This window comes from Oryctolagus cuniculus, chromosome 15, assembly GCF_051225735.1.
Source record: "Oryctolagus cuniculus isolate XC-2025 breed Fujian yellow rabbit chromosome 15, ASM5122573v1, whole genome shotgun sequence".
In the NCBI taxonomy this organism is placed as follows: Eukaryota; Metazoa; Chordata; class Mammalia; order Lagomorpha; family Leporidae; genus Oryctolagus; species Oryctolagus cuniculus.
Genome location: NC_142881.1, coordinates 86,196,224 through 86,223,704, shown reverse-complemented (window position 1 = coordinate 86,223,704; position 27,481 = coordinate 86,196,224). Strand labels below are relative to the sequence as shown.

Here is a 27,481-nt window from a genome sequence, read left to right as displayed (position 1 = left end):
TGATGCCTAGGCCAGGACCAGCCACTTCCCAGAGATGGGGGCAGGGCGTTCATATGCAAAGCAGCCGACCCGAGCCACACCCTCGCCCACTACCCTAACCAGCCCTGGGCCAGCCAGCCGCCAGAAAACTGACCGCTGAAACGACGCCAACCAGCCAATCGCGGCCCCGCTCGCCCGCCCTGCTCCCGCCCCCCACCGCCCCCCTCCTCCCCCGGTGTGGCCGCGCACAGCGAGCCCCGCCTCTCCCTGTAGGACCCTGGGAGCCCAGATTTCTTCCTTAGGCTCAGTCATGGGAGCAAATCAGACCTCATCGAAACAAATCCGGCAGCTTCCCAACAAGCCGTGGCTTTAGCGAGAGTCTGAGGGGATAGACCCTCCTGAGTCTTCTAAGTACGAAAGCTGCCTTTCAAATAAATATTTTTTAAAAACGCTTTTATTACCGCTCATAAACGGTAGTTTATCTGGCATAAAATACCTCGTGGCAGTTACTTCTCCACTCTTGAAGACATTGCTTCGTTGTCTTAGGTTCCCATCTCTGCTCGTGTGAAGTCTCCCCCAGTGTTGCTCGGTTAGCAATTCGCTTTTCTGTCATTTCAAATTTTACTTATTTGCGAGGTGGAGAATGAGCCCAGGAGGTTTCTGGTTCACGCCCCCAAATGCCTGCAGTGGCCAGGGCTGAGGCCGGGACGCAGGAACTCGATCCAGGTCTGTAACTCTGCCTTTCAAATAAATACAATATTTAAAAAAAAATAAAACCTCAAAATCTCTTTGAGCCGCTTGTCATATTTTGACGTCTTTGTCAAACTGATGTGTAGAATTAGCTTTATCTGGAGGGAACTCCTGTTCCAATGGCAATGGCAACTTTGCTGGTTGTGTTTGTCCCCTAATATTTTGGAATGTTGGTTTCCTGGTGTATTTTGAGAAGGACATTTTGGGATTTTTGTTTCTCTGGTTTGTTTTCTCTCCTGTCTTGTCTATCAGTTTTTCATTTTTAAAAAAAATTTATTGGGGCTGGTGCTGTGGCACAGTGGGTTAATTCTCCACCATCCCATATGGGCACCAGTTCAAGTCGCGGCTGCTCCTCTTCCTATCCAGCTCTCTGCTGTGGCCTGGGAAAGCAGTAGAAGATGGCCCAAGTGCTTGGGCCCCTGCACCCACGTGGGAAACCCTGGGGAAGCTCCTGGCTCCTGGCTTCTGATCAGCTCAGCTCTGGCCATTGCAGCCATTTGGGGAGTGAACCAGCAGATGCTGTCTCTCTGCCTCTCCCTCTCTCTGTAACTCTACCTCTCAAATAAATAAATAAAATCTTTTAAAAAATGATTAATGTATTTATTTGCGAGGTGGAGAGACAGAGAAGGAGGGAGAGAGAGACCAAAAGAGAAAGAGATCTTCCATTCACTGGTTCACACCCCAAATGGCTGCAACAGCCAGGGCTGGGCCAGGCTGAACCTGGAGCTGAGTCTTTTCCATCCGGATCTCCCATGTGGGTGCCAGGGGCCCTCGCCCTTGGTCCATCCTCCACTGCTTTCTCAGTGCAGGGAGCCGGATCAGAAGTGGAACAGCTAGGACTCGAACCAGGCACTCTGATACGGGGTGCTTAGCAGACTGTGCCACACCGTCGGTGCCGGATCAGGTTCTCATTTCCATGGTGTTTGTCACAGAGCCACGTCTCATCCCTCCTGGACTAAACATCTCCATGGAGATGGATGGGCTAGAGGGATGGATGCTGGGCCCCAACTAGAAACCACAGGAACCCTGATTAATTTAGGCTCTTGCTCCCCCTCCCATTGAGGTCTAGCACCTCAAATAACACGACTGTATTTGTGCACACGCCGCATGAGTTATCAGGACAGGCTCCTGGGGTCGCTGGCGAGAGGTCTGAGGGCCCACGTCTCGTGGGCTCTGGCTGGCAATCTCCGGGGAGCAGAGGGCACTGCGTGGTGACACAGCGGCAGCTGTGTGTGGGTCCTCTGGTCTCTCTCCCTCTGAGTATAAAGCACCGAGGTTCAACCACAGAACCCCCTCCCCGCCCCCAGGCTTTCAGTGTCCGGGTCCTCCCCCCAGTGAGCCCTCCAATCCCGTGCACACCCCAGGAGGCGTGCCTCAGTGTCGATCACTGGTTGGGTTGAGGGGTTGAAGCTTAGAGAGGCTGAGTAATTTGCCCAAGGCCACAGAGCTGGGAGTCACACCCAGTTGAGTGGGTCTGGAATCCTTATCCTGAGCTGCTGGGCGGGGACTCCAGGGTTTCCATGAAGGTTATTCTAAGAATTCACAGAAAGGGGCTGGCGCTGCGGCGTAGTGGGTGTGATGCCAGCACACTGCCCAGGTTCAAGTCCTGGCTGCTCCACTTCCCATCCAGCTCCCTGCTGATGCACCTGGGAAAGCAGCAGAGGATGGCCCAAGTGCACCCACGTGGGAAACCTGGAAGAAGCTCCTGGCTCTGGGTTGGCCCAGCCTTGGCCATTGTGGCCATTTGGGGAGCGAACCAGTGGGGTAGAAGATCTTTCTCTCTCCCTGCAACTCTTTCAAAGAAATAAGTCAATCTAAAAGAATTGTCACAGGAAGTGACTGGTTGAGACTAGTGTGGCAGGGGTTGAGAGTTCACCAGAGCAGACAGAGTGAGCAGAGATAGACTTACTGACTAGAGAAACAGGACAGGTGGGGCTGACTAGTGCTGGAGCACCTGCTGGCATCTGAGGGGCACACCTGTGACAGCCCCTTCTTAGTCAGGGTCACTGTTGCCATATACTTGTAAGCAGCAAGCAGGATGGCCGGAGGCTGCTCAGTGCAACCTTGCAGCTGCAGTCCAAGAAGCAGAGTTACAACTGCCGTACTTCCTCAGTTAGGGGGAGTTTTCTATGGGCCCCCCTCCCCGCCCCAAGGTGATTTGCATTTCTGCAGGGAGGGGCTGGGGAGTCCTCCTTTCCTTTATCTTGGAGTCCTGTAGGGACTGAGGTCTGCTGTGCCTGTAGGGCGGCCGACCCAGTGCTCTGTCCACGGTGGCCACTAGATGCCCAGCCAGGCTGGTCCCTGTGGGACCCTCTGGGGTTCATAGGTTTTCTTCCTATATGGGGAACAGAGGGGCTCCTTTCTCTTTGAATACTCAAGGAAATTTCCAGCATAAAGGGTGGGAATGCTGAAAAATTGGAGGCTGGAGTAGACAATGCTACAAATTATCGCCCTCCACACGCTGTCTGTCACCTGCCTCTCCGCCGATGTGCAAAATGAAAATACCCCGAGGTCACTTCCATCTCGGCAAAGAGAGGAGGTGCCTCGGCTTCCTGGGTACTAGGCTTGGGTCAGGCATGTGTTCCCCACGGGACGAGTAACCAGGGGGAAGCATCAGAGAACCCCAGGAGGTCTAACAGAGAGCATCCAAGGACGGCTTCCAGCTTCCGTGTCCATGGGGAGTCTGCTCCCCCTGCATTCTTTCCCTTTGTCCTCGGAAGAGTGCCAGGAGGGACGGACTCTCCCGCCCCCAGTTTTACAGTGACAACACGGAGACTTCCATTCCGCCTGACGTCACACCTGCTCCTGGGTGAGCACCTCCCTCCCTCGCGGGTGCACCTGACAGCGTCTTGTTCTGGGCACTTTTTTTTTGGTTTTTTGCTTTTGCTGAGATCTTGCCAACCACATGATGCGAAGAACAGGCTGTCTGGGAAACAGCAGCTGTCACCATGACAAATGGAAGAACATTCTGGAACACAAGGCTCTCTTCCGAAACGCATCGCCGATGCCATCGCTTTTCTCACCGCCGCTCCTTTGCCAGGAGCCCTGGCGTGTCCCAGCACCCTCTCCCCGGCTAATGAAGCGAGTCCAGGCTCCCTCTCCCTGGTGCAGCAACGCGGGGCTGGCCAGAGCCGCTGTCCCAGCTCGGCCTGGGTCCCGCAGGCCCGGGCTTGAGCTCCGACTTTGCAGGAGTCCCCTCCCTGAACTCCCAGACGTTGATGAAGAGCCTGGGGTCCTGGCTCACAGCCCAGGACAAGGTGCTGCTCTGTGTCTGCCCACTGGGACCAGGGGATGGGGAGAAGGAGGGACGGGCTGGGCGACAGAGCAGTCTGAGGGATACTTTTTTTTTTTTTAACCTTTTAAAAAACATTTTATTTTTGATACCTAATAACTGTATGTATTTTTAAAAGATGTATTTTACTTATTTGAAAGGCAGAGTGAGAGAGAGGGAAAGGGAGACAGAAAAAGAGATCTTGCATCCACTGGTTCATTCTACCAAATGGCCACAATGGCTAGAGCAGGGCCAGGCCTAACCCAAGAGCCAGGAGCTTCGTCTGGGTCTCCCCCATGAGTGGCAGGGGCCCAGACACTTCTGCTGCCGTCCCAGGTGCATTAGCAGGGAGCTGGGTTGGAAGTGGAGCAGCTGGGACCCAAACCAGCGCTCACCCGGGATGTGATGTCGCTAGCCAGCAGCTTAACCTGCTGTGCCACAACGCCAGCCCCTTGCACCGCTTCTTGAGGCAAATGGCTGGGGTCTTTGTGCAAACACCAAATGCTCTGGCAGGTCTGAAGAACCTCTCTGTTGTTTCTTGCCTCATGCATGTTCCATGATCTTCTGCTGTTTCCGTTCTGGGTTCTGCTTTCTCCATCAGTGTCAACCCACCTGCTCTGGTTTTTGAAACTTTGTTTTTGAATAAGCCATACAACATTTACAAACTGAAATGCAAATTTAAAATATAAGAGGGGTGTATGGTGAAAAGCTCTCCCTCTCTAGAGGTAGCTACGTCCTGTTTCTACGTGTTTTAAGCAGATTCGATGATGTGTATGTATATGTTCTCGGTTTTCATAAATTGTAACATAATAAATATATGACTTCGTGCCATGCATTTTTTAAAAAAGATTTATTTATTTATTTGAAAGGCAGAATTATAGAAAGAGATCTTTCATTTGCTGGTTCACTCCCTAATTGGGTACAGTGGCCGAGGCGGCGCTGATCCGAAGCCAGGAGACAGGATCTTCTTCCAGGTCTCCCATATATAGGTGGCAGGAGCCCAAGTCCTTGGGCCATCTGACTGCCGCCTTCCCAGGCTCATCGGCAGGGAGCTAGATCAGAAGTGGAGCTCCGAGAACTTGAATTGGCACTCATACGGGATGTCGATGTTGCAGGTGGCAGCTTAACCCGCTGTGCCCACAATGCCAGTCCCTGTGCCACGCCTTTATGACTTAAGCAATGTATCTGGAAGCTCTCTCCACAGCAGCATCCCAAAGGGCTCTCTGGTTCTTGTGACCAAACACATCAGACCCCACAGCATGCATGAGCCCGCTGTGTTTAACCATCCCCTTGTTAGCCGGTCTTCGCTGCAAAGAATCGCTCTGTGCCTGCAGGTACATGCCTGCGTCAGCGTAGCTGAGTTTCTTTAGGGCACATCTCTCAAGGGCCGTCTACTGAATCGGGGGATACCTGCTTTACGCTTTCTGACAAGTACCACCCCTTTGCTCTGCAGGGGTTTTGATCAGTTTCCACGCCTATGTCTGCGTCCCGGTGTTCTCAGCCACGTGGAACGTTAGCACTTCTTCTTAGTGTCCCAGTTTCAGTGCACACTGATCACAGTGTGAGAGGTTAAGACGGCTGCTCCTGTGTCTGTGTTTCCACTCCTGCGAGTCTTCTCTTCATTTCCTTTGCCCCCCTCCCTTCTCCCCTGTGGAGCTGTTCGTCTCTTTCCTATTGACTAGTGGCGGCTCTGTGTTGACTCAGAACCTAATCAAAAGTGCTCTCATCCACGTGTATCTCACTTTCTTCAAAAAAAAAAAAATGTTTTTCGTATTTATTTGAGAGGTAGAGTTAGAGAGAAGGAGAGGCAGAGAGAGAGGTCTTCCATCTGCTGGTTCACTCCCCAGTTGGCCACAATGGCCAGAGCTGAGCCAATCCGAAGCCAGGAGCCAGGAGCTTCTTCTGGGTCTCCCATGTGGGTGCAGGGGCCCTAGGACTTGGGCCATCCTCCACTGCTTTCCCAGGCCACATCAGAGAGCTGGATAGGAAGTGGAGGAGCCTGGACTTTAACTGGTGCCCACATGGGATGCTGGCACTGCAGGCAGTGGCTTTACCCACTACGCTACAGCGCTGGCCCCCCAAGTGGCATCTTAACAGCTGTGCAAAATTCTCACCCTGAGAACTGATTTTGAATGCAGTTCTTTTGTAACATGATTTTTTTTTTTGAGTCTTTTTTTTTGACAGGCAGAGTGGACAGTGAGAGGGAGAGAGACAGAGAGAAAGGTCTTCCTTTGCCGTTGGTTCACCCTCCAATGGCTGCCGCGGCCGGCACACCGCGCTGATCCGATGGCAGGAGCCAGGTACTTCTCCTGGTCTCCCATGGGGTTCAGGGCCAAAGCACTTGGGCCATCCTCCACTGCCTTCCTGGGCCACAGCAGAGAGCTGGCCTGGAAGAGGAGCAACCGGGACAGAATCTGGCGCCCCAACCGGGACTAGAACCCCATGTGCCGGCGCCGCAAAGCGGAGGATTAGCCTAGTGAGCCGCAGCGCTGGCCAGTAACATGATCTTGTCCTAAAGTTCCTTTGTCAGGGGTTCTTAAGGATAAACCCACCAGGGGAACAGGTGTCACAGCCCCAGGCAGCTCCCCCTCCTCACCAAGGTCCATTCATCCCAAATCTGAAAACTACAGGAACAAAGTTGAGATCGCCAAGTTTCATTTTAAAATGGATGGAGCCACACTTCTAATTTTACTCTAAAAGACACTTTCTTTTCCAGTAGCATTGCCATTGCTTTGGGATTTATAAAACTTTCAATTAACGGGACTCAATTAGTGTTGCTTTCAGAGCACTAAGAGGCACTCAGGCCTGTGATTCTCTGCAGGGGAAACTCTGCTGCAGGAGACGGAAGACGGAGGGAGGTGGTGCCGAGGGCACTTCATCAGTGCCAGGGCGCTCGCACCCCACGGACTTCGGGTCAAGGTCTTGATTTTGTTTTTTAAAGGGTTTTATTTAAATGCATTTCCCCCCTAAGAACTATTTTTCTTTTTAATTTTATTTAAGAGACAGAGAGAGAGAGAGAGAGAGCCACTGATTTACTCCCCAAATAGCTGTAACAGCTGGGGCTGGACCAAGCCAAGGCCAGGAGCCTGGAACTCCTTCTGGGTCTCTCATGTGGGTGCAGGGGCCCAAGCACTTGGGCCATCTTCCACTGCCTTCCTAGGTGCATTAGCAGGGAGCTGGATTGGAAGTGGAGCAATGGGGACTCCAACCAGTGCTCTGATATGGGAGCCAGTGCCACATATGGCAGCTTCACCTGCTGCGCCACATCGCAGTCTTTTAAATGTTTATTTGAAAAACACACTCGCAGGTAAAGCCAAAATCAATCCTATGAATGAAAACATGTACAATACGGAAAAAATGATAGCCCCCCGTAGGCTCCTTCCCCTCTCCGTCCCACCCCCACCCCTCTCCCATCCTCTCACCCAGGGGTAACCCTGGTCACCTGTGCCTTTTCCCAGTAACACAGGTGCAGATATCATTCACCTCTGCATGAGACAGGAACACAGAGCCCCAGGCACAGGCATCTCCCAGGAACCCTTCTCACGCCCATCAAGCATCAGGTGCGAGGGACCGGCCCTGTGGTGTAGCAGGTAAAGCCGCCACCTGCAGTGCCGGCATCCCATATGGGCACTGGTTCGAGTCCTGGCTGCTCCACTTCTGATCCGGTTCTCTGCTGTGGCCTGGGAAAGCAGTGGAAGATGGCCCAAGTGCTGGTAGCAAAACCCCTCTTTCACTTTCTGGAACTGCGTCCTGTTCCTTTTACTTCTGCCCACAATTCTTTCAGGCTTTCCTCAGATTCAGCCCACTATACTGGCAAATGCAACAGGAGGCAGACTACCTTGCCTTACTTGTAGATGTTTATTTATTCTCACCCACTTGAAAGGCACAGTAACAAAGAGCAAGAGAGAGAGAGAGAGAAATCTTCCATTCATCAATTCATTCCCCAAATGCCCCTAACAGCCAGGGCTGGGCCAGACTGAAGCCAAGAGCCCAGAGCTCCATTCAGGTCTCCCTTATGGGTAACAGGAACCCAAGTAGTGGGCCATCACCAGCTGCCTTGCAGGACGCATTAGCAGGAAGCTGGATCAGGAGCAGAGTAGCTGAGACTCCAGCGGGCACCTGATATGCAATGTGGGTGACCCCAGTGGTTTAACAACACCCGCCCCAGTCTTCTTGTTTTAAATGAGGATAAATGAAGATTCAGTTTGAGCTATTTTTTTTTTTTTTGTAAATTATTTATTTGAAAAGCAAAGTGACAGGGAGAGAGAGACAGAGACAGCCCATTCAGTGGTTCACACTCCCCAAATGCCTGCAGTGGCTGGAGCCGGGCCAGGCAGGAGCCAGGAGCCAGGAGCCTCCATCCAGGTCTCCCATGTGGGTGTTCAGGGACTCAGTTACTGGAGCCATCACCCCGTCTCCCAGGGTGCACACAGGCAGGCAGCTGGAATCAGGATGTGAGCTGGGACTCAAGCCCAGGCACTCTGCTATGGGATGCGGGTGTCGGGCAGATCTGCTAAATGCCTGCCCCTCTGCTACCTTTCTATGAGCAACTTTAGGTTCTTATAGCACCAGGAGCAAGACACGAGTCTGCAGGAACAGCCGGATTTCCAAATACGGACGTCCACGTTCGGTTCAGACTCCAAAGGCCTCTATTCCCAGCTGCGCCCCCAACCTCTCTTTAATTTCTCCTGTTCGTAGCTCTCCGCTTACTACGGGGTAGAGTCGAAGGTGCTTCTGGCAACGATGCGTTATTAGGAAGGGATGGCGCTGTTATTAGATTGCATTTATTATTTCTTTCAGCTCATCGTGCACCTGATATCGGAGGCTCTCCCTATGGGTCGTGATTGAGAGCTGCCGCCCAGGATGCGGTTTTATTATTTTCGCAGGTCCCTCTGCAGCAGGTCAGAAACCTGATGCAGCTCGGGCCAAAGGACGGGCTGGTGTCGCTTTGTTCGGCCTGGCAGAGCCTGGTGGCCCGGCCCCACCACGCCGCCTGCAGGTGCAGCTCCAGGAGCTCAGTAGGCTTTCAGCACAGCTACCCTCGCCTCTTCGCACAGCGGGTCGAGTTTACCGTCACCTCCTGGGGAAACAATGTTCTCTGGCCAGCTTCACACACAGTTGGGTGATGAATTAGCGGCTTCCATGAGGAGTGCATTTTCAGAGGCCACCGGCGTGTAAAGTGTTAATGGGTCTTTAGCGGAGTCGTGGGGGGGGGGGGACACAGAAGAAGCTCTTACTCTGAGCACAGCGAGCACAGCGAGGCTGCAGGGTGCCAGCCTGCCAGGCCAGAATCTCTCCAGGGGTGAAACACTCCTAGAATGGAGCTGAGAATGCCACGCGCTGCGGGCATAATTGTCTTTGCAGGTGGAGACAGGATAATCAAACGGAACACAAAATAACTTTGGGAGCAGATAATTAAATCACACATTATTCAAACACTAAGCCCTTCATCCTGCTCTCCTTAAATCCCATCCTATCATTTCAAGTCCAGGGCCCCACTTCCTTCCCTTTCTGCTCGTGTTCCCGCGGGTCTGGCATTTCACCGCGTGTGGTGTAGGGGGCCCTCCTGTCTGTGCCGCTGACTGAGTATGGGGCTTTGGGTGTGCACTCAAAGTCGCGGAGGAAACCCAGTTGGAATCCAGATCCCACTCAGCCACCATTTCAGCTGGACACCGGGGGACTGGTTCCGGCGGGGCTTACTTACCAAATTCCAGGTCCTTAATGTTGCAGTGGAAGACAACCTCCCCGTTCACCACCAGCTCCACCACGTCCCAGTCTTCTATCTTCTCCAGGACGACCTCATGCCCATCCTTCTTCAACACAGCTGCAAAACAGGGAGGGCGGTGGGTGGGGCGGGGTTGGGGGTGGGGGAGGGTGGGTGCCGACTCCAGCTCAGCCTGATGGGTCAAGTCCGCTCCGATGTCAGCAGCTGGCTGCTCTCCAGTTGCTCAGGGCTGTAACGTAGCTGCTGTGGCTGGCCCTTCGCCCTGGACGGTCCTCGTGAGCCCTCACCTCTGCTGGACGCACAGGCGGAAGCCTGGGCAATGCAGGGGTGGCTACAGATTGGCCCCAGCCCCAGCTGATCTGTTTCACAAGGAGCTTCCTGCAGGAAAGGGTGCCCAGGGTTCCCGAGGGTTAGTCCCAGAGACGGTTCTCAGTGATGGAGGAGGCTGGCGGGGAGGGAGGGGGCTGGGCAACCTCTGACCTCACTGGTGGCAATACCCGTCCGTCGATTTTTGGCAAAGTACTTAGCCAGTGCGAACCAAAAGTCTCCAAAAATGATGCCAACCTTTGACCCAGGAGATTGCAATGCAAAGAACACTTTCTGAGGAAACAAAAAAAATCAAATCTGCTGGTTTTTGTGACAATATATCCTTTTTGTATTATTATAATAGCAAAATACTGTGACTGATTTACATGTCCAATAATAAAAGGATGGCCAAGTTTGTAAAATTTTATTCAGAAACTTTTAAAAATATTATGAATCTTTATTTTATTCATTTTCGTTTTATGTGGAAGGCAGAGAGACAGAGAAAGACCTTCCATCTAACTGGTTCAGTTCCCAAACGCCTGCAACAATCAGGGCCGGGCCAGACCAGTCAGGAGTCTGAACTCAGTCTGGGTTTCCCCCGAGCTGGCAGGACCCAAGCGCCTGAGCCAGCATCCGCCGCCTCCCAGAATGCGCAGTAGCAGAAAGCTGCGGACCCGAAGTGGAGTAGCTGGGACTTGAACCAGGCACTCTGCTGTGGGCTGTGGATACCCCACAGGAGTGTCTTAAGCATTGTGCCAAATACTGGCTTCTTTGAACTTTATTTATTTGTTATTATTTAAAATATTTATTTATTTGTTGGAAAGTCAAGAGTTACAGAAAGAGGGAGAGAGAGAGAGAGAGAGAGAAACTTCCGTCCTCTGGTTTGCTCTCCAGATGGCTGCAATGGCCAGGGCTGGGCCAGGCCAAAGCCAGGAGCTTCTTCCAGATCTACAACATGGATACATGGGTCTAAGCACTTGGGCCATCTTCCACTGCTTTCCTAGGCCATAGCAAAGCTGGATCAGAAGAGGAGCAGCCAGGACTCGAACCGGTATCCATATGGGATGGCGGTGCCGCAGGCAGAGGCTTAGCCCACTGCCACAGCGCCGGACCCAGCAGCCATTTTTTCAGCATACTCCGTCTCTGAAGATGTTGGTAAGCAATCATGCTCTAAAAGCAGTCATCGGGGCTGGCGTCGGAGCCATCTGTGATGTTGGTATCCCATACCAGAGTGCTAGTTTGAGTCCCACCACTCCACTTCGGATCCCGCTCCCTGCTAATGTGCCTGGGAGAGCAGCAGAAGATGGCCCAAGTGCCTGGAACCTGGATGGAGATCCTGGCTCCCGAGTGTGGCCTTGGCGCAGTCCCGGCTGTTGTGGCTATTTGGGGAGTGAACCAGAGGATGGAAAATCTCTCTCTCTGTGTCACTCTCTCTGTCACTCCGCCTTTCAAAGAAATAAAGTAAAACATAGAAGCAGTCACCTCTAACCTGTGAGAACTCTGGCAGCCTTTTGGGGCCATACCAGTGTCTGCTCACTAAGCAATGATGAAGGAAAATCACTGCTCTGGGATACACACGTTCTGCTTTGGAACGCTTCTCACGACTCCTTACAAGTGGCCGGGCACGTCTACGGCCATACCACCCTGAACGCGCCCGATCTCCTCTGATCTTGGAAGCTAAGCAGGGTCGGGCCTGGTTAGTAACTGGATGGGAGACAAGTGGCTGGGCGCGTGTCCCCAGCCTCAGGTGGCTTGCACGTGCCCTGATTAAACCCCCAGAGGCACCTTTTTACAGAGCCCGAGAGTTTCCATCAACAGCCAGAACTCGGAAAAATAAGTCAGAGGGGGGGGGGGGGCATGCTTTTTTTTTTTTTTTTTTAAATGAGCATTTCAATCAGTCTTCCGTGGAGAAAGGCAGACAAGTGATGTCAGCTAATTGCACCTAATTACAGAGACAATCGCTGCTGCAAGGCGCTGGCGTGTCCACTTCTTCATTCTTCAGTCGGATCGGGCGCATCAGCCCCAACTGCGAGCATTTTAATCGTGTGATTCTCATTTCACTTCTGGAAGGAAGCTTCGGAGAGACCCCCATCAGGCGGACAGCGGTGTGCGGGCCCCCGGGTAGGGCCTCGCAGCCCATGCCTCCCTCTGCACTCTAGAGAACGCCTTCAGCTTTTTCGGTGGTTATTTATGCTATTGAATTAAGTGTCTTGAATGTCTCTGGGGAAGGCAGTCCTCTGGGACAATGGCTTGATCCACTCTAAGGAGGCAGAAGGCGCTCTATCACAGAGGTGTGGGGGCTCACACGCTCCCCGCCCGCCCCCAGCAACGCTCTCTCAGGGTGCAGGGCAGTAGCCAGTGCAGGGAGGCACACCCTGGCCCCAGGGCTGTGGTCTTTAAGATATTCCTGGTGATGGACTTCAATCTGATAGCATGAAAGCAGGGACAAAGCAGCTTCTCCATGCCTATCGCACACTCCCGCCTTGGGGGCCAGGCGCCACCGCCACTCCCCTGGGGACACCCAGTGCCAACTCTTGAAGGTCCCAGGGGAACATTCTGGAGGGAATGAGGGCATAGGGACTTCCCCTGGTGGTGAGCAAGGCCCTGCAGAACCCCGGGAGGCAAGCGCGTGCAGCCTGCCTGTCTGACCAAGCCACGCGTGGAATCTAGGCTTGGAGTGGGTTTTATGAGGACACTGTCACTCCTGAAAAAATTTTGTTTTAATTTATTGGAGAGGTAGGCACAGAAAGTGAGACACACACACACACACACAGAGAGAGAGAGAGAGAGAGAGAGAGAGAGCGAACGCATCTGCTAGCTCATTCCCCAAATGCCTGCCAATGGGCTGAAGCTTGAAGCCAAGGATGCCACGCAGGTTTCCCACATGGGTGGCAGGGACCCAACCGCTCTGAGCCACTGCCTGCCGCCTCCCAGGGTGCATGTGAGCAGGAAGCTGGAGTCAGGACCTGCACTCAGGGACCCAACCCAGGCACCATGACGTGGGACGCGGGCATCTTCACCACCTGCCCCGGGACAGCGTTAAAGGACACAGATTTGACGGCTGGTGTTTGTGGTGCAGAGGGGGTAAGCTGCCGTTTCGTTGCCGGCACCCCATATCAGAACCCTGATTCAAGGCCTGGCTGCTCCACTTCCCATCCAGCTTCCAGATAATGAGCCTGGGAAAGCAGCAGAAGATGGCCAAAGTGCTTAGACCCCTGCCTACATGGGAGACCCGGATGGCGTTCCAGGCTCCTGGCTTTGGTTTGACCCAGCTCCGTCTATTGCGGCCATTTGGAGAATTGAACCAGCAGATGGAAGATCTCCTTCTGTCTCTCTGTCTCTCTCTCCATCTCCCTGCCACTCTGCCTTTCAAATAAATAATCTTTAAAACTAAATTCAAAAAATATAACCAGGATTTGACCCACCAATCCTATGGTGTTGGGGTGCTCCAGTTTGCATGCAAGCAAGTGCAGCCCAATGGGGGAATTCTGTTACAAGGCCACCCTTCCCCATTCTGCCTTCTAGAGGGTCACCAGGCATGTGGTCCTCACTGCCACCAATCCCACCAGGTCCCTGGCGCTTACGCGGGCTCACTGACTAAACAAACTCAGAATGTGCTGGGCGCCACTGTGCACACTGCCGGGCCTCGGGTCTGACGTTTATTAAAGGAGAAAACCAACTCCAAAGCCTGCAAGGATCCTCAGCCTCCGGACATCCAGGCCCTGCCCTTCCGTGGCCGCTGCTAGCTCCAGGGAGCGGACCCTGGGAGGTCCCGGAACTCCTGCCGCTCCTCCAAATGCCACCCCTCTCCGTGGAGGGCCCATTTGTCCCTGGGAGCTGCTGCGGCGTTGTCTAGTCAAAGAAAGGTCAGGCAGATCTCCTTCCTGAGACAGAGTCTGTGCAAAGGCAGGGCTGGGCTCCAGCATCAGTCAGCCAGGAGCTGGAAGGCCACCCGCGGAACGCCTGCCTCTTTGAAGCGGCACCTCATTCTTCAAGGGGGATCTGGCTAAACCAAGGACACAGGGAATGCCCCTGCCTGTCGGTGTGGGCCGAGCCGCGGGCCGTCTGCGAGTGACTGAAGTGCTGCGGGGTGGACGGCCAGACCCCCGTCCCTCGTCCACCCAGCACGGACTGTTACCAAGTACAACTTGCATGGCCTGGGGTGGAGGGTGGTGCACTGGGTGGATTCTGCATTTTCTTTTTTTTTTTTTTCTTTCTTTTTTTTTCTTTTTCTTTTTTTTCTTTTTTTTTTTGACAGGCAGAGTGGACAGTGAGAGAGAGAGACAGAGAGAAAGGTCTTCCTTTTGCCGTTGGTTCACCCTCCAATGGCCGCCTCGGCCGGCGCGCTGTGGCCAGCGCACTGCGCTGATCCGTTGGCAGGAGCCAGGTACTTACCGGGTTCTAGTCCCGGTTGGGGCGCCGGATTCTGTCCCGGTTGCCCCTCTTCCAGGCCAGCTCTCTGCTGTGGCCAGGGAGTGCAGTGGAGGATTCTGCATTTTCAGGGTCTCCTTCGATCCCTTCCAATCCCTTTGACTGCGTCATTGGCAGACCTAAGAATACAGCAGGTGAGGAGCAGCTGCCAGGAATGATGGCCAGGAAAATTACCTGGAGGTTTTTTTTTTTTTTTTTTTTTTTTGCTGAGCCTTAGTTTCATGCCATCACCGCTGAGGGGTGTGTGTGTGTGTGTGTGTGTGTGTGTGTGTGTATTTTACTAAGCTATTGTAATTCATGGGTAATAAAGAAAGAGCGAGGATTTTCAGGTTGCTTAAGGCAAGTTCAGAAAAGATCAGGTGCATTTCCAAAGCCAGCAGTGCCCTGGAAAATGATCAGTGTGCCATGATTTTTCCAGAAATACACCGGATGCACATGGGTATAGAGAACAGCCTGTCAGCACACCACTCTCTGCTTACACTGAGGCTGGTTCAGGGTCTTTTTTTAGGATTTATTTGTATGTATTTGAAAGACGCCATGACAGAGACAGGGAATGAAAGACAGAGAGAAAGAGACATCTTCTGTCTGCTGGTTCATTCCCCTAAATGGCTGCAATGGCCAGGACTGGGCCAGGCTAGAGCCGGGAGCCTGGAACTCCATCCAGGTCTCCCGTGTAGGTGCCAGGGGCCCACGCACTTGGGCCATCTTCTGCTGCCCTCCCAGGTGCATTAGCAGGGAGCTGGATTGGAAGCGGAGCGGCCTGGACATGAACCTGTGCTCAGGTATGGGGTGCTGGCATTGCAGGAGCCGCTTAGCTCTCTTGCACCACAACCCTGACCTCCTAGTGTTGGGACTTCCGGGGGTGGGGGAGAGGACGAGACAGGGGCTGGGGAGCAAAAGCTGCCGGCTTTGCTGCTGGGGACGCCCTGGCCCTCGCACGGCCCTCAGTAAATGCTGGCTGCCAGTATTAGATGGATGCTTGCTCGTGGATACACAGAGCTCATGGTACAAATCAACCGCCTGCTGACATCTTCAATCCTCAAGTCTCCTTCAACCATAAAAAACACTCCCCTGGGGCTGTTCAAAACACTCCTTCCTCCTCCCCACTGTGGGCAGAGCAGCCCGCGCCTGCGGCCCTCCCTCTTTGCCTCCCAGACCCACCACTCCTTTTTATTTATTTTTTTATTTTTTTGACAGGCAGAGTGGACAGTGAGAGAGACAGAGAGAAAAGTCTTCCTTTGCCGTTGGTTCACCCTCCAATGGCCGCCGCAGCCGGCGCACCGCGCTGATCCGAAGGCAGGAGCCAGGTGTTTCTCCTGGTCTCCCATGGGGTGCAGGGCCCAAGCACTTGGGCATCCTCCACTGCGCTCCCTGGCCACAGCAGAGAGCTGGCCTGGAAGAGGAGCAACCGGGACAGAATCCGGCGCCCCGACCAGGACTAGAACCTGGTGTGCCAGCGCCGCAAGACGGAGGATTAGCCTAGTGAGCCGCGGCGCCGGCTCACCACTCCTTTTTAAAAGTTGACTCAGGGGCTGGCCTTGTGGCACAGGCAATGAAGCTGTCACTTCCAGTGCAGGCATCCCACACGGCAACACTTCCAGTTTAGCTCCCTGCTAATGTGTCTGAGAAGGCAGCTGAAGATGGCCCAAGTCCAGGGGCCCCTGCTCCCCACATGGGAGACCTGGATGGAGCTCCTGGCTCCTGGCATGGCCTGGCCCAGACCATCTGGGGAGTGAACCAATGGATGGAGGATACCTCTCTCTTTCTCTCTGTCTCTCCTTCTCCCTCCCTCCCTCTCTCTCCCTCTCCCTACCTCCCTCTCTCTCCCTCTCCCTCCCTCTCCCTCCCCCTCTCTCTCTGTTACTCTGCCTTTCAAATAGGTAAATAAAACTTTCAAAAATTATTGAAGAAGAAGGAAGGGAGAAAGAGAGAGCAAGAGTTAGAGAGAGAGAGAGAGAGAGAGAGAGAGAGAGAGCGAGCCTATCCACTGGTTCACTCCCCAAATACCTGCAGTGGCCGGAGCTGGGCCAGGAACACAGAACTCAATCCAAGTGAGTAGGAAGAATCCACCAGCGCCATCGCTGCTGGACCGAAGCCAGGAGCCAGGTGCTTCTCCTGGTCTCCCATGGGGTGCAGGGCCCAAGCACTTGGGCCATCCTCCACTGCCTTCCCGGGCCACAGCAGAGAGCTGGCCTGGAAGAGGGGCAACCGGGACAGAATCCGGCGCCCTGACCGGGACTAGAACCCGGTGTGCCAGCGCCACTAGGCGGAGGATTAGCCTAGTGAGCCGCGGCGCCGGCCCACAGCAAAGCCTTTTAAACCCTAAAATGTTATTGTTACAAATGTAATGCAGGCTCATTAAAAAAAAAAAAAAACTTAAAAATTATAGGAAAGATCATCATTGCCTTCAACCCCTGTATCTCTCACCTCCCTCTCTCATTTTGTCTTTTGCAGTGGAAGTGGGATCCCAGCCTGCAGGGGGTTCAAGGCCACATTCCAGCCCCTCCACGCTGGGTCAGGGTGGCTCAGCCCCATCAAGGGACATAGAGCTGCTGTGTGATTTTTCACTGCTGTATTGTATTTCATGTCCCAGGTGTGCTGTGGTTTGTCTAGCCCTCCCTTGGTCTGGTCGTTTTCAATTGTTCACTCTCACCAAGAATGCTGCAGGAAACCTCTTGGCATTCTTTTTTGGAACAGCTAGATCCGAGAAGTCTGTGGAAGAACGGGGACCCTGATGGCTAAGAAGCTGAGTAAGACAGCCACGTCCCACACGGGCGTTCAACGTCCAGCTCTCGCTCCTGACTCCGGCTTCCTACAAACTCACGTCCTGGCACAGGGCAGCAGTGACGGCTCCATGGCTGTGTCCCTGCCACCCGTGGGAAACCTGGATTGAGTTTCCGGCTCCCAGCTTCAGTCCCAGCTGTAGTCCGTTGCGGGGATTTGGGGGGCGTGAACTAGCTGGCAGATGGGAGCTCTCTTTCTCTTTCTGCCTCTGAAATAAATTTTTTAAAAAATCCAGGTAAGTTGATTTTGCTGAAAAAGTTGTGAAACTCAGGCATACCAGGAGTCTTTAAATTCATGGAAGATGCATATTAAAAAAAAACTATTCATGGATTTCAGGTTTTTTATTCACTGAAATGAACTCTGTATCTTTTAATTCAGTTCTTTCCACGAACTCTCTGAAGTAAGGGTGCCTTCCGGTTGCCCTCCAAGGTTACCGTCCAGCTCACCCTCCTACGGCGCATGCGTGAGAAACCCTCCCTCCTCTGTCTCCCAGGAATTCTCTCTCTGGAGGAAACTCCTCCCCAACACCCGAGCGCCTGCTGCCCGCTCTGCCCTGACATCCCCGTCTCCCTTGCCTTCTGCAGCCTCTGGGTGCTCTCTGATCTCTGTGCCCACTCCTTAATGGGCAGCTTTTCTTTCCTTTTATAGATTTACATATTTGAAAGGCAGAGTTACAGAGAGAGAAGAAAGAGAGAGAGAGCTCGATCTTCCATCCACTGGTTCACTCCCCAATGAGTGGGCCAGTCTGAAGCCAGGAGACAGGAGCTTCTTCTGGGTCTCCCATGCAGATGCAGGAGTCCAAGTAGGGCCATCTTCCACTGCTTTCCCAGGCCATAGCAGGATGTGGATCAGAAGTGTAGCAGCCGGGGGAAGAAACAGCAGCGGGGCAGGGAGACCTGGAAGAAGGAAGTGAGATGTGGGGGCCGGCGCCGTGGCTCACATGGCTAATCTTCCGCCTGTGGTGCCAGCATCCCATATGGGCACCAGGTTCTAGTCCCGGTTGCTCCTCTTCCAGGCCAGCTCTCTGCTGTGGCCCGGGAGGGCAGTGGAGGATGGCCCAAGTGCTTGGGTTGCTGCACCCACATGGGAGACCAGGAAGAAGCACCTGGCTCCTGGCTTCGGATCGGTGCAGTGCCGCCCTAGCGGCCATTTGGGGAGTGAACCAATGGAAGGAAGACCTTTCTCTCTGTCTCTCTCTCTCACTGTCTGTAACTCTACCTGTCTAATAAATAAATTAAAAAAAAAAAAAAGGAAGTGAGATGTGGGCGCTGAGGGGACACTGCAGCAAAAGTGACCCTTGATGGAGACACAAAGGCTGAGGCAGGGAAGAGTGGAGGCCCCGGGGATGGTGCAGTCAGCCAGCGCCACCGCCAGGCCCCTGGGGCGGGGAGTGGCCACAGGTCAGCGAGGCGGCAGTGGCGCTGGGGCAGAGTGGAGAAGAGGCGGTGGAGTAGCCATTGTGAGCCTTTGGCTCCACCCGCGGCGAGCTGGGAGCCGCCAGGATGTTCTTGGAGGTAAAGGCCCTGCTGTGATTCAGATTGAGCGGGGTCACCGGGCTTTGAGGCCGAGAGCAGATCACAAGGGGATGAGGGCAACCGCAGCAGCGGAGCCCGCGGGAGGTGGTGGCAGAGGGTGGGACAGACACGTGGCCCGCAGTTGTAAGAAGCGGGGAGGGGGGGCTGAAGGTTGGAGGCACTCTGAGGACAGAGCAGCCGGGATGTGGACAGCACAAGTGAGGAGGGTGAGGGAAAGAGAGGAGTGCAGGGATTTTGGCCCGAGGAGGCCAGAGCTGCTGCGAACTGGGGCAGCAGGTGCACAGTGTCTGGTTGGGGGATGTGGGGCTCACCAAGTCTGAGCCGCCTACTCAGCACCCTAGCGACAGTGCACGGTCCGACCGGACAGACGAACTTGGAAGTCCTCGGCATGGAGTTCTCACTTCCCTGACCCCTGTCGCCCACCCTCATCTTCCTCCCAAACTCCAGGGAGCCATTTCTCACCACTGGCTTCATGCTTCTCAGGAATTCATTTCTCCTTACTCCTCTTCCCCAACTCTCTTCCTTCAGAAGTGGTCTCTTCAAGGACAGCTCTGATCTCATCATTCTTTAGCTCAAGAGCCTTTGCTGGGGGCCGGCGCTGTGCGCATAGTGGGTGAAGCCTCCACCTGCAGTGCCGGCATCCCATATGGGCGCCGGTTCGAGTCCCGGCTGCTCCACTTCCCATCCAGCTCTCTGCTATGGTCTAGGAAAGCAGTGAAAGATGGCCCAAGTGCTTGGGCCCCTGCACCCGCGTGGGAGACCTGGAAGAAGCTCCTGGCTCCTGGCTTCACCTCAGCCCAGCTCCCACCGTTGTGGCCAATTGATGAGTGAACCAGCGGATGGAAGACCTCTCTCTCTATCTCTGCCTCTCTCTGTCTATAACTCTGCCTCTCAAATAAATAAAATCTTAAAAAAAAAAAAAAGAGCTTTGCTGGCTCCCTGTTTTCAAGGGCAACACAGACCCGACTCTCTGAGCGCACGCACCCCCAACCAGACCCACACATGCTGCAAGCTGCCCCCCACAACAGCCCCCTCAGGAGTGAGAAGGACGAGCGCTGGAGCCCTCACTATGTGCAGGCATGATGAGTGTCTCTCACCTGCACTTTCCCATTAGAATCTCACATCAGCAAAGATTCCCCTTTACCAACAGGCAAACCAAAGCTCATAGGGGTAAAACAACTTGGTTCTGACCTTGGCCACAAAGCCCATAAATGAGACCAATTCAAACCCGGACTGGTTGCACCTCCAAGCCGCCCCTCTCCCCCCACGCCTCACCTCTGCTCCCGTCATCTCCCTGCCGACAGAGCTGGGCTGTAATCGGGGACGCGTGGCCGTGGACATGTGGCAGCTGAAGCTGGCAGGATTTGTGGGCAGCCGAGCTGGGGAGTCTCCTCCCCCAGTACTTGCAGGTTGTGTAGCAAATGCTTACGTACGTATGCTGCTTTGCAACCGTTTCTGGTGTGTCACTGATCAGACTGAACTCACCCTATCATGCCACTTGGAGCAGCAGAAAGGAATACAACGAAAGTGTCAGCAGATGGCACAGGGGACTCCCATCCCTCCACGGAAACACAGAAAAAAAAAAAAAAGAACCGGAAACTCTCAGAACGAACCCTGTCCAAACTCTAGAAAACAGTCAAAGGCCTATGGCAACCAAATGAACAGGAATCGAGAGCAAGCAGGCAAGCGTGGTGGCATTGGGGCTTGCCCTCACCGCGCCTCCTGCCCGGCGTGACGGTGAAGACAGCGCCCCGTGTTCCCCGTACGGGGTCCTGGTCCTGGGTTCCAGAGGGGGCAGGGCAGACCTTGTTTGCAAGTTCCTGGGTTTCTCTGTTCTCTCTTGGCTGTTGCAGCTTCACCAAGGACAGACACAAGACGCCTGTCTTTGTTTGCCTAGCTTGGCACTGACCCGGGGGAAAAGCTGTGGGCATGCTCAGAAACATCAAAAGGCAAATGAAAATCCCACAGCTGCCTGGGCAAAAGATTACAATTAAGGAGCCGGCACTGTAGCAGGTAAAGCCATCGCCTGCATTGCCAGCATCCTATACGGGCACTGGTTTGAGACCTGGCCGCTCTACTTTCTTTTTTCTCTCTTTAATTTAATTTAATTTTATATTATTTTATTTGACAGAGTTAGACAGTGAGAGAGAGAGAAAGAGACAGAGAGAAAGGTCTTCCTTCCATTGGTTCACCCCCCACATGGACGCCATGGCTGGCGCTGCGCCAAACTGAAGCCAGAAGCCAAGTGCTTCTTCCTGGTCTCCATGCAGGTGCAGGGCCCAAGCACTTGGGCCATCCTCCACTGCCCTCCCAGGCCACAGCAGAGAGCTGGACTGGAAGAGGAGCAACCGGGACTAGAACCTGGCACCCATATGGCCTAACCTACTATGCCATAATACCAGCCCCACAAATCAACTGTATTAAACCATAGATAAAAAACTAAAAGATGAAGAGAATGATGTATGAGCAAAATGGGAGCACCAATAAAAAGACAGAAAATCTAAAAAGGAACCAAAGAAAAGTTATGAAGTGGAAAAGTACAATAATTGAAATGAGAAGTTCACTAGAGAGGTCACACAGCAGCTTCGAGTAAGCATAAGAAAGAACCAGTAAACTTGGAGGTGTCTAGGAGCACAATGTTTGTAAGCTGGTGAAAACTGAGTTGGTATTGTTTAGATCGAGTTGTCACAAGTTTAGGATGCGAATGCCCTAGTTCACCACTAAGAAAATAACTAGGGACAGGCACCAGCTGGCAGCTGGCTGAGACTCCCATGTGCACCAGAGTGCCTGAGGTCAACGCTCAGCTCCGGCTCCTGGCTCCAGCTTCCCGCTGACGGACATCTAAGGAAGCGGTGGTCGGGCTCCCGCCACCCACCAGGGAGAAGTGGACTGGGTTCCTGGCTTCTGGCTTCAGCATGGTCCAGCCCTAGCCATTGGCGGCATTTGGGGAATAAACCAGCAGATGGGACCGAGCTCCCTGTGTCAATAAAAATAGCTAAAAGCACACAGAGAAAAGGGAAAGCACACACAAAAATCTAGCAGGGGGCCCTAGCTCTCTTCAACTCTGAAGGCTGGGAGAGGTAAGGGAGCTACAGAGGTGGATATCAGCAGAGTTTGTCTCATGAGGCTTAAGGAAGGACATCACCTCCACAACATACAAGTACAAGGCAGAACCGCAGGTGTGGCAAGTCAGCCGGAAGTCAGCTAAAGTCACAGACGCAGACAGCTAGGCTTACAGCAGATTTCCAGTGTAGACAAAGCAGCTTGTATTTTGGGAAGATGCCGTCCAGGTCTTTCACAGGCAGCGAGGAGAAATTGGAGCCAGGCTGCAGGCTGCGAAGGCCAGGCCAGGAGTCTTGTCAGGGAGGGGCTTACGTTGAAGCCAATGCGCCTTTGCCAGCCTAAGTCCTAGCTAGGCTCCTCAAGGATTACACAAAATCTACCCTGCTTGTGCTCCACAGATGGGACAACAAAGCCTGCGTGACAGCGCATCCATTTACAACATGGCTCACTGAGCATGGTAAGCCATGGTTGAGACCTGTGGCTCAGACCCTTTCAAAATATTACTTCTTCTCATCGTCGACGCCATCCGGAGTCTGTCGGAGAGGCACATGGAGATTGATGTTTTCGTGTCTTCCAACACAAGTCTTATTGTTCAAGAAGCAGATTGCAGAGGGCTGCACAGCCCCAAGGAGCGACTGCTCTGACGGAGCTGAGCAAAGTTCCCTGAGAACATTCTGGAAAGGAGTCGCCATTCTGGGTAACATTACATATTTTGTGGTCCAGAGGGGAGTGATGAGGACAGCAACAGTAGCAGGAGATTGAGAGAAGCTGAACCCAATCCTCACGGATGACTTGGAGAGGCTCAAGACTTCCCTGGAGGAAGTGACAGCAGACCTGGGGCAAACAGGATGAGAACTAGAACCAGAGGGGAGCCTGCGGTGGGACTGAATGGCGCCCTCTAAGGATAAAACCTGAATGGACGAGGGTTGCTTCTCAGGGATGATGTTTATTTTGAGCGTGATTTGGCTCCTGAACTCATGTAGGACTTTAAGCCCCAAGGTCATGAGTTGGTGGTGCTGGGAGCATGGTGACTTGGTGCAATGATGGTGTTTAGGAGGCAAGTCCAGGGAGGTGTCCTTGGGCCCTTGAGGGCGTGCCACTGGAATTTAGTTCTCTGGACAGTGTTGGTTATATAAGCCTGAGTTGGGTCTAGCCACCCGCCTCTCTGCTCCCTGCCAGCCATGTGATCAGCCCCTGCCCTCGCTCCACCATGGTCATCCTCTGCTCTCCACCAGATGGCCAGAACCATGGGGCCAGCCAAATCTTTGGCTGCGAACTTCCAAAACCGTGAGCCCCAGGAGTCTCCTTAGTTTTGGGTCTTCGTTGTAGCGATGAAGAGCTGACGAGTACAGATGAGAAAAGAAAGTGTGTTTCTTGAGATGGACTCTACTGCTAGGGAGGAGGCTGGACCATGGTTGACATGGCAACCAAGTACTCAGAATGTTACATACACGGAGTAGACCAAGCAGCGAAACGGACTCCAGTTCTAAAGGAACCGTGGGCAAAATGATTGTACACAGTTTCTCTGCTGCAGAGAAATCTTTCACTCAAGGAAGAGTCGGTTGATGCGGCCAAGTTCATTACTGTCTTCCGGTAAGCAATTCCCACAACCGCCCCACCCAGCAGCAGAATCCACACTCTCAAACGCACACGGAACCTTCTCCAGGACAGATCATAGGTTAGGCCACAAAACAAATCTTAATACATTTGAGAAGAATGAAATTTTACAAAGTATCACTCCCAACCACAATCAGAAATCAATAAAGAAGGAAAACCAGAAAACCCACAAGTACTTGTGTATGTAAATAAGACAACACACTCTTAAACCAAGGAATCAAAGGAGAAATCACAAAGAATATTAGGAAATAGCCTGAGATGAATGACCAAAAAACCACAACATACACAAACTTTGCGATGTACTGAAGGCAGTGCCCAGTGAGAAACCAGCCAACGTAACTGTCTACCCAAAGTAGTAGAATAAACGAAAGAAAGTTCTATTGGATTACGACTTTGGGGGATAAAGTCTTTTTTTTTTTTTTTTTTTTTTTGACAGGCAGAGTGGACAGTGAGAGAGAGAGACAGACAGAGCGAAAGGTCTTCCTTTTCCATTGGTTCACCCCCCAGTGGCCACTGCAGCCGGCGCACTGCACTGATCCGAAGGCAGGAGCCAGGTGCTTCTCCTGGTCTCCCATGCGGGTGCAGGGCCCAAGTACTTGGGCCATCCTCCACTGCACTCCCGGGTTACAGCAGAGAGCTGGACTGGAAGAGGAGCAACCGGGACAGAATCCGGTGCCCCAACCAGGACTAGAACCCGGTGTGCCAGCACCGCAGGTGGAGGATTAGCCTATTGAGCCACGGCGCCGGCCAGGAGGCGGATAAAGTCTTACCTGAGTTCAGGAGCCAAATCACCTTCAGACCATAGCACTCTACCCTCAGCCCCATGAAACTCCCGTCATCCTCACAAACACCACCACATCACTCCATCCCCATCGATCCGAAGTCTTTTAAGTCATCCCAACGTCATCCCCAAGTCCCAAGTCTCATCTGAGAATTCGAACAGACTCCTTTAACCGTGAGCCTGCTGAAATCCGGAGTTACTTCAATGCATTCCGATACATGGGCGAGACAGGCATGGGGCGCACATGTCCGTCCCGAAAAGGGGGAGACCGGGAACTAGAAAGGAGAAGTGAGACCAAAGCTCCATGTCCAGCATCCTGGGCACACCGTGGTGAAGGACTTGGGCAGCCCACCCCCACCCCACCCCCCAGAGCTCCGCTGGTCACAGCCCGCGCTACAGTTCCCACAGGCTGGAGTCCCTGCAGCTCCTAAGCACTGCCCAGCTGCCGACTCCGCGGCGACCCTGACCCCACATGCCGGTTGTCCCTGCCCGCCTAAGCCTCGGCTGCGGCGCCCTCCGTCCATGTGCGGCTGCTCCCTAAGGCTGCCCACAGGTGCCTGCGGGTTTTCTGGGTGGCCATGCGACACACACGGTTGGTCATTCAGCCTTCCTGCAGCCTCTACATAGCACACACACCCCCACACCCCACCCGCACCCCCGGTCCCGCAACTTCTCTGTGTTGTCACTCCAAGACAGCCTCACGGGCTGAATGCAGGCCTTGGGGGGGGGGGGGGGGAGTGGTGGGAAATCTGAGAGGCTCACAGGTGAGCTTGTGGAAGGCACCCAGGGGTTTGTTGCATAAGTGACCCAGGGACAGAAGCTCAGCGCGGCCATTGCCCAGCCATTTGACTTGTGAGGTTGAGTATTCGTGATGCTCAGTTTCCCAATTGCTAAAGCCGGGTGCTGGGACTCTGTTTAATTCGCGGACACCAGGCCAGCGCCCAGGGGCCCCACCATTCCAGTGTGTTCTCACTCTTAGCCGAAACCAAGCCCCGGAAGCCTGAAGATGCGAAGTCGCCCGGGCAGACCAGAGTCCGGGGAGACCCGCTGGGTCGTGGGCGGCCGCTCGGGGCTGGGGAAGGAAGAGGGGGCTGGGCAGTGGGCATGGCCGGCGCGGACGCTCGGAGGCTGGGCGCCCGGGGCCCGCGCAGCGGGGACCCACCTTGCAAGCCCTCCAGGCGGAAGGTGCGGTGCTCCACGGCCAGGCCCACCGCGCTGTAGGGCCCATAGCGTATGGTGACCACCGCTTTCTTGGGCATTGCCCGCGCGCCGCCGCCGCCGCCGGGGCTACGGAGCAACACACGCCGCTGCTAGGCAACCGTGCTTCTGTGCGGCGGCGGGGTGGGCGTGACCTGGAGGAGGCGGGACTGGGCGGGGCCGGGGCGGGGCCGGGGCGGGGCCTGGACACCTGCAGAGCTGCTCGGAGCCCCACCCCGGGCTGCAGCCGGCCTAGGAGGCCTGAGGCAGCGGGAATTCTTCCCAGCCCACCCGGAGAGTCCAGTGTGCATCTTTAAGTGCGCGGGGTGGCTGATACTGCTGACGTTTCTGATTCCTGATATCTCGGCCCTCCCTTTGAACTGCGCGTGTTTTGATTCTCCCACGGATACAGCCTGCTGCACTGCGGCACTCGTGTCCTCCGTGAGAATGAACTTCCACGTAACCGGTGAGGATGAACGCAGGGTTTTGGCACTTCCCCCCAGCACATTGTCTCCCATGGTGAACAGCTGACCGCCGCGCTGGGGAGAACGCAGGGCTGTACGCCCTGTCTGGGGAGAAGGTGTTGCCTCATTCTCCCTAACTTTTCGTAAAAAGTAGAATCCTGGAGCCCGCGCTGTGGCCTAGAAGGTGAAGCCACCACCTGCAGTGCCGGCATCCCATGTGGGCGCCGGTTCGAGTCCTAGCTGCTCCACTTCCCATCCAGCTCTCTGCTATGGCTTGAGAAAGCAGAAGATGGCCCAAGTGCTTGGGCCCCTGCACCCGCGTGGGAGACCCAGAAGAAGCTCCTGGCTCCTGGCTTCAGATCAGCCCAGCTCCAGCCATTGCGGCCGTTTGGGGGGTGAACCAGGGAATGGAAGATTTGCCCCCCCACCCCAGCCTGCACCTCTGGTTCTCTGTAACTGCTTTTCGAATAAATCAATAAATCTTAAAATAAGAGACAGAATCCTCCATTGCTGTATGATTTTTAGGTATTAGAAATTTAGCTCTGTCGCACCAATTTTGCTAAAGTTTTTATAAAGATTTTTATTGGATTCTGTTGCTGTTCTGTTTTCAAGTTCCCTTATCTTTTGCTTTCCACAGCTTCATAGTATGTTTGGGTTTCTTTTTATTTATTTTGCTTGGGATTTGTTGAAATTCTTGAAACCCTGCTTCTGATCCAGCTCCCTGCTAATGGCCTGGGAAAGCAGCCGATGATCGCCCATGTAATTGGACCTCTGCTATGTACATGGGAGACTTATATGGAATTCCTGGCTCCTGGCTTTGCCATGGTCCAGCCCCAGGTGTTGTGGCCATTTGGGGGGTGAACCAGTGGATGAAAGAACTCTCTCTCTCCCTCTCTCTTTCCTTCTCCTTCTCCTTCTTCCTCTCTCCTTCTCTCATATGTATGTGTGTGTCTCTGTATCTCTTTCTGTCACTCTGCTTTTCAAAAAAATAAATAAATCCTAAAAAAAAAAAAAAAGAAATAGAAAGTGAATTAAGATTCTTCAACAGTTTTTGGACAAGTTTGAGTGATTACTTCCATTACCTTTTTTTAAAAAATATTTATTTATTTATTTATTTGAAAGTCAGAGTTACACTCAGAGGGGAGGAGAGACAGAGAGAGGTCTTCCATCTGCTGGTTCCCTCCCCAATTGGCTGCAATGGCTGGAGCTGTGCCAATCCAAAGCCAGGAGCCAGGAGTTTCCTCCAGGTCTCCCACGTGGGTGCAGGGGCCCAAGCACCTGGGCCATCTTCTACTGCCTTCCCAGGCCATAGCAGAACTCAAACCAGTGCCCATATGGGATACTGGCGCTGCAGGCGGCGGCTATGCCACAGGGCCAGGCCCCCATTACTTCTTTGCATATTGTTTCTGTTTCATTTCTCACTCTTCAGGACTCCGGCTGAATGTATGTTAGATTTTCTCATGTATTCTTTATGTCTCTTCTCTGTTCTTCTTTTTCACCTCTCTTTCTGGATTGTGTCTGCGTGTATTCATTCATTTTTACCTGTAATTCAGTTTATTAATTTTCTCTTCAGCTGTG

The 27,481-nt window shown here is 53.6% G+C and overlaps 1 protein-coding gene across 4 annotated transcripts; it reads right to left on the bottom strand.

Moving 5' to 3' along the window:
• Positions 1–466: 466 nt before the first annotated feature.
• On the bottom strand, positions 467–25,562 carry C15H10orf53 (chromosome 15 C10orf53 homolog). Of its 4 annotated transcripts, none has more exons than XM_089314184.1 (3): positions 25,405–25,562; positions 9,705–9,824; positions 467–719 (listed from the first exon to the last, which is right to left on the bottom strand). In XM_089314184.1, the coding sequence occupies exons 1-3, from the start codon at positions 25,499–25,501 to the stop codon at positions 601–603; spliced, it is 336 nt and encodes a 111-aa protein (XP_089170310.1). In that variant the 5' UTR covers positions 25,502–25,562; the 3' UTR covers positions 467–600. The 4 variants fall into 4 exon arrangements, with proteins under 4 accessions (XP_089170310.1, XP_089170309.1, XP_002718387.1 ...); XM_089314183.1 differs by lacking the exon at positions 467–719 and adding an exon at positions 7,421–7,680; XM_002718341.5 differs by lacking the exon at positions 467–719 and adding an exon at positions 8,230–9,080.
• Positions 25,563–27,481: the final 1,919 nt, after the last annotated feature.

Excerpts from the sequence above, each read along its gene's own strand:
- C15H10orf53 (XM_089314183.1), bottom strand. The coding sequence starts at position 25,501 with ATGCCCAAGAAAGCGGTGGTCACCATACGCTATGGGCCCTACAGCGCG. Across the intron at positions 9,825-25,404 it reads CCGCCTGGAGGGCTTGCAAG|CTGTGTTGAAGAAGGATGGG; the intron begins GTGGGTCCCCGC and ends CCTGTTTTGCAG. Across the intron at positions 7,681-9,704 it reads CATTAAGGACCTGGAATTTG|GCCACAGCAGAGAACCGGAT; the intron begins GTAAGTAAGCCC and ends CTGCTTTCCCAG.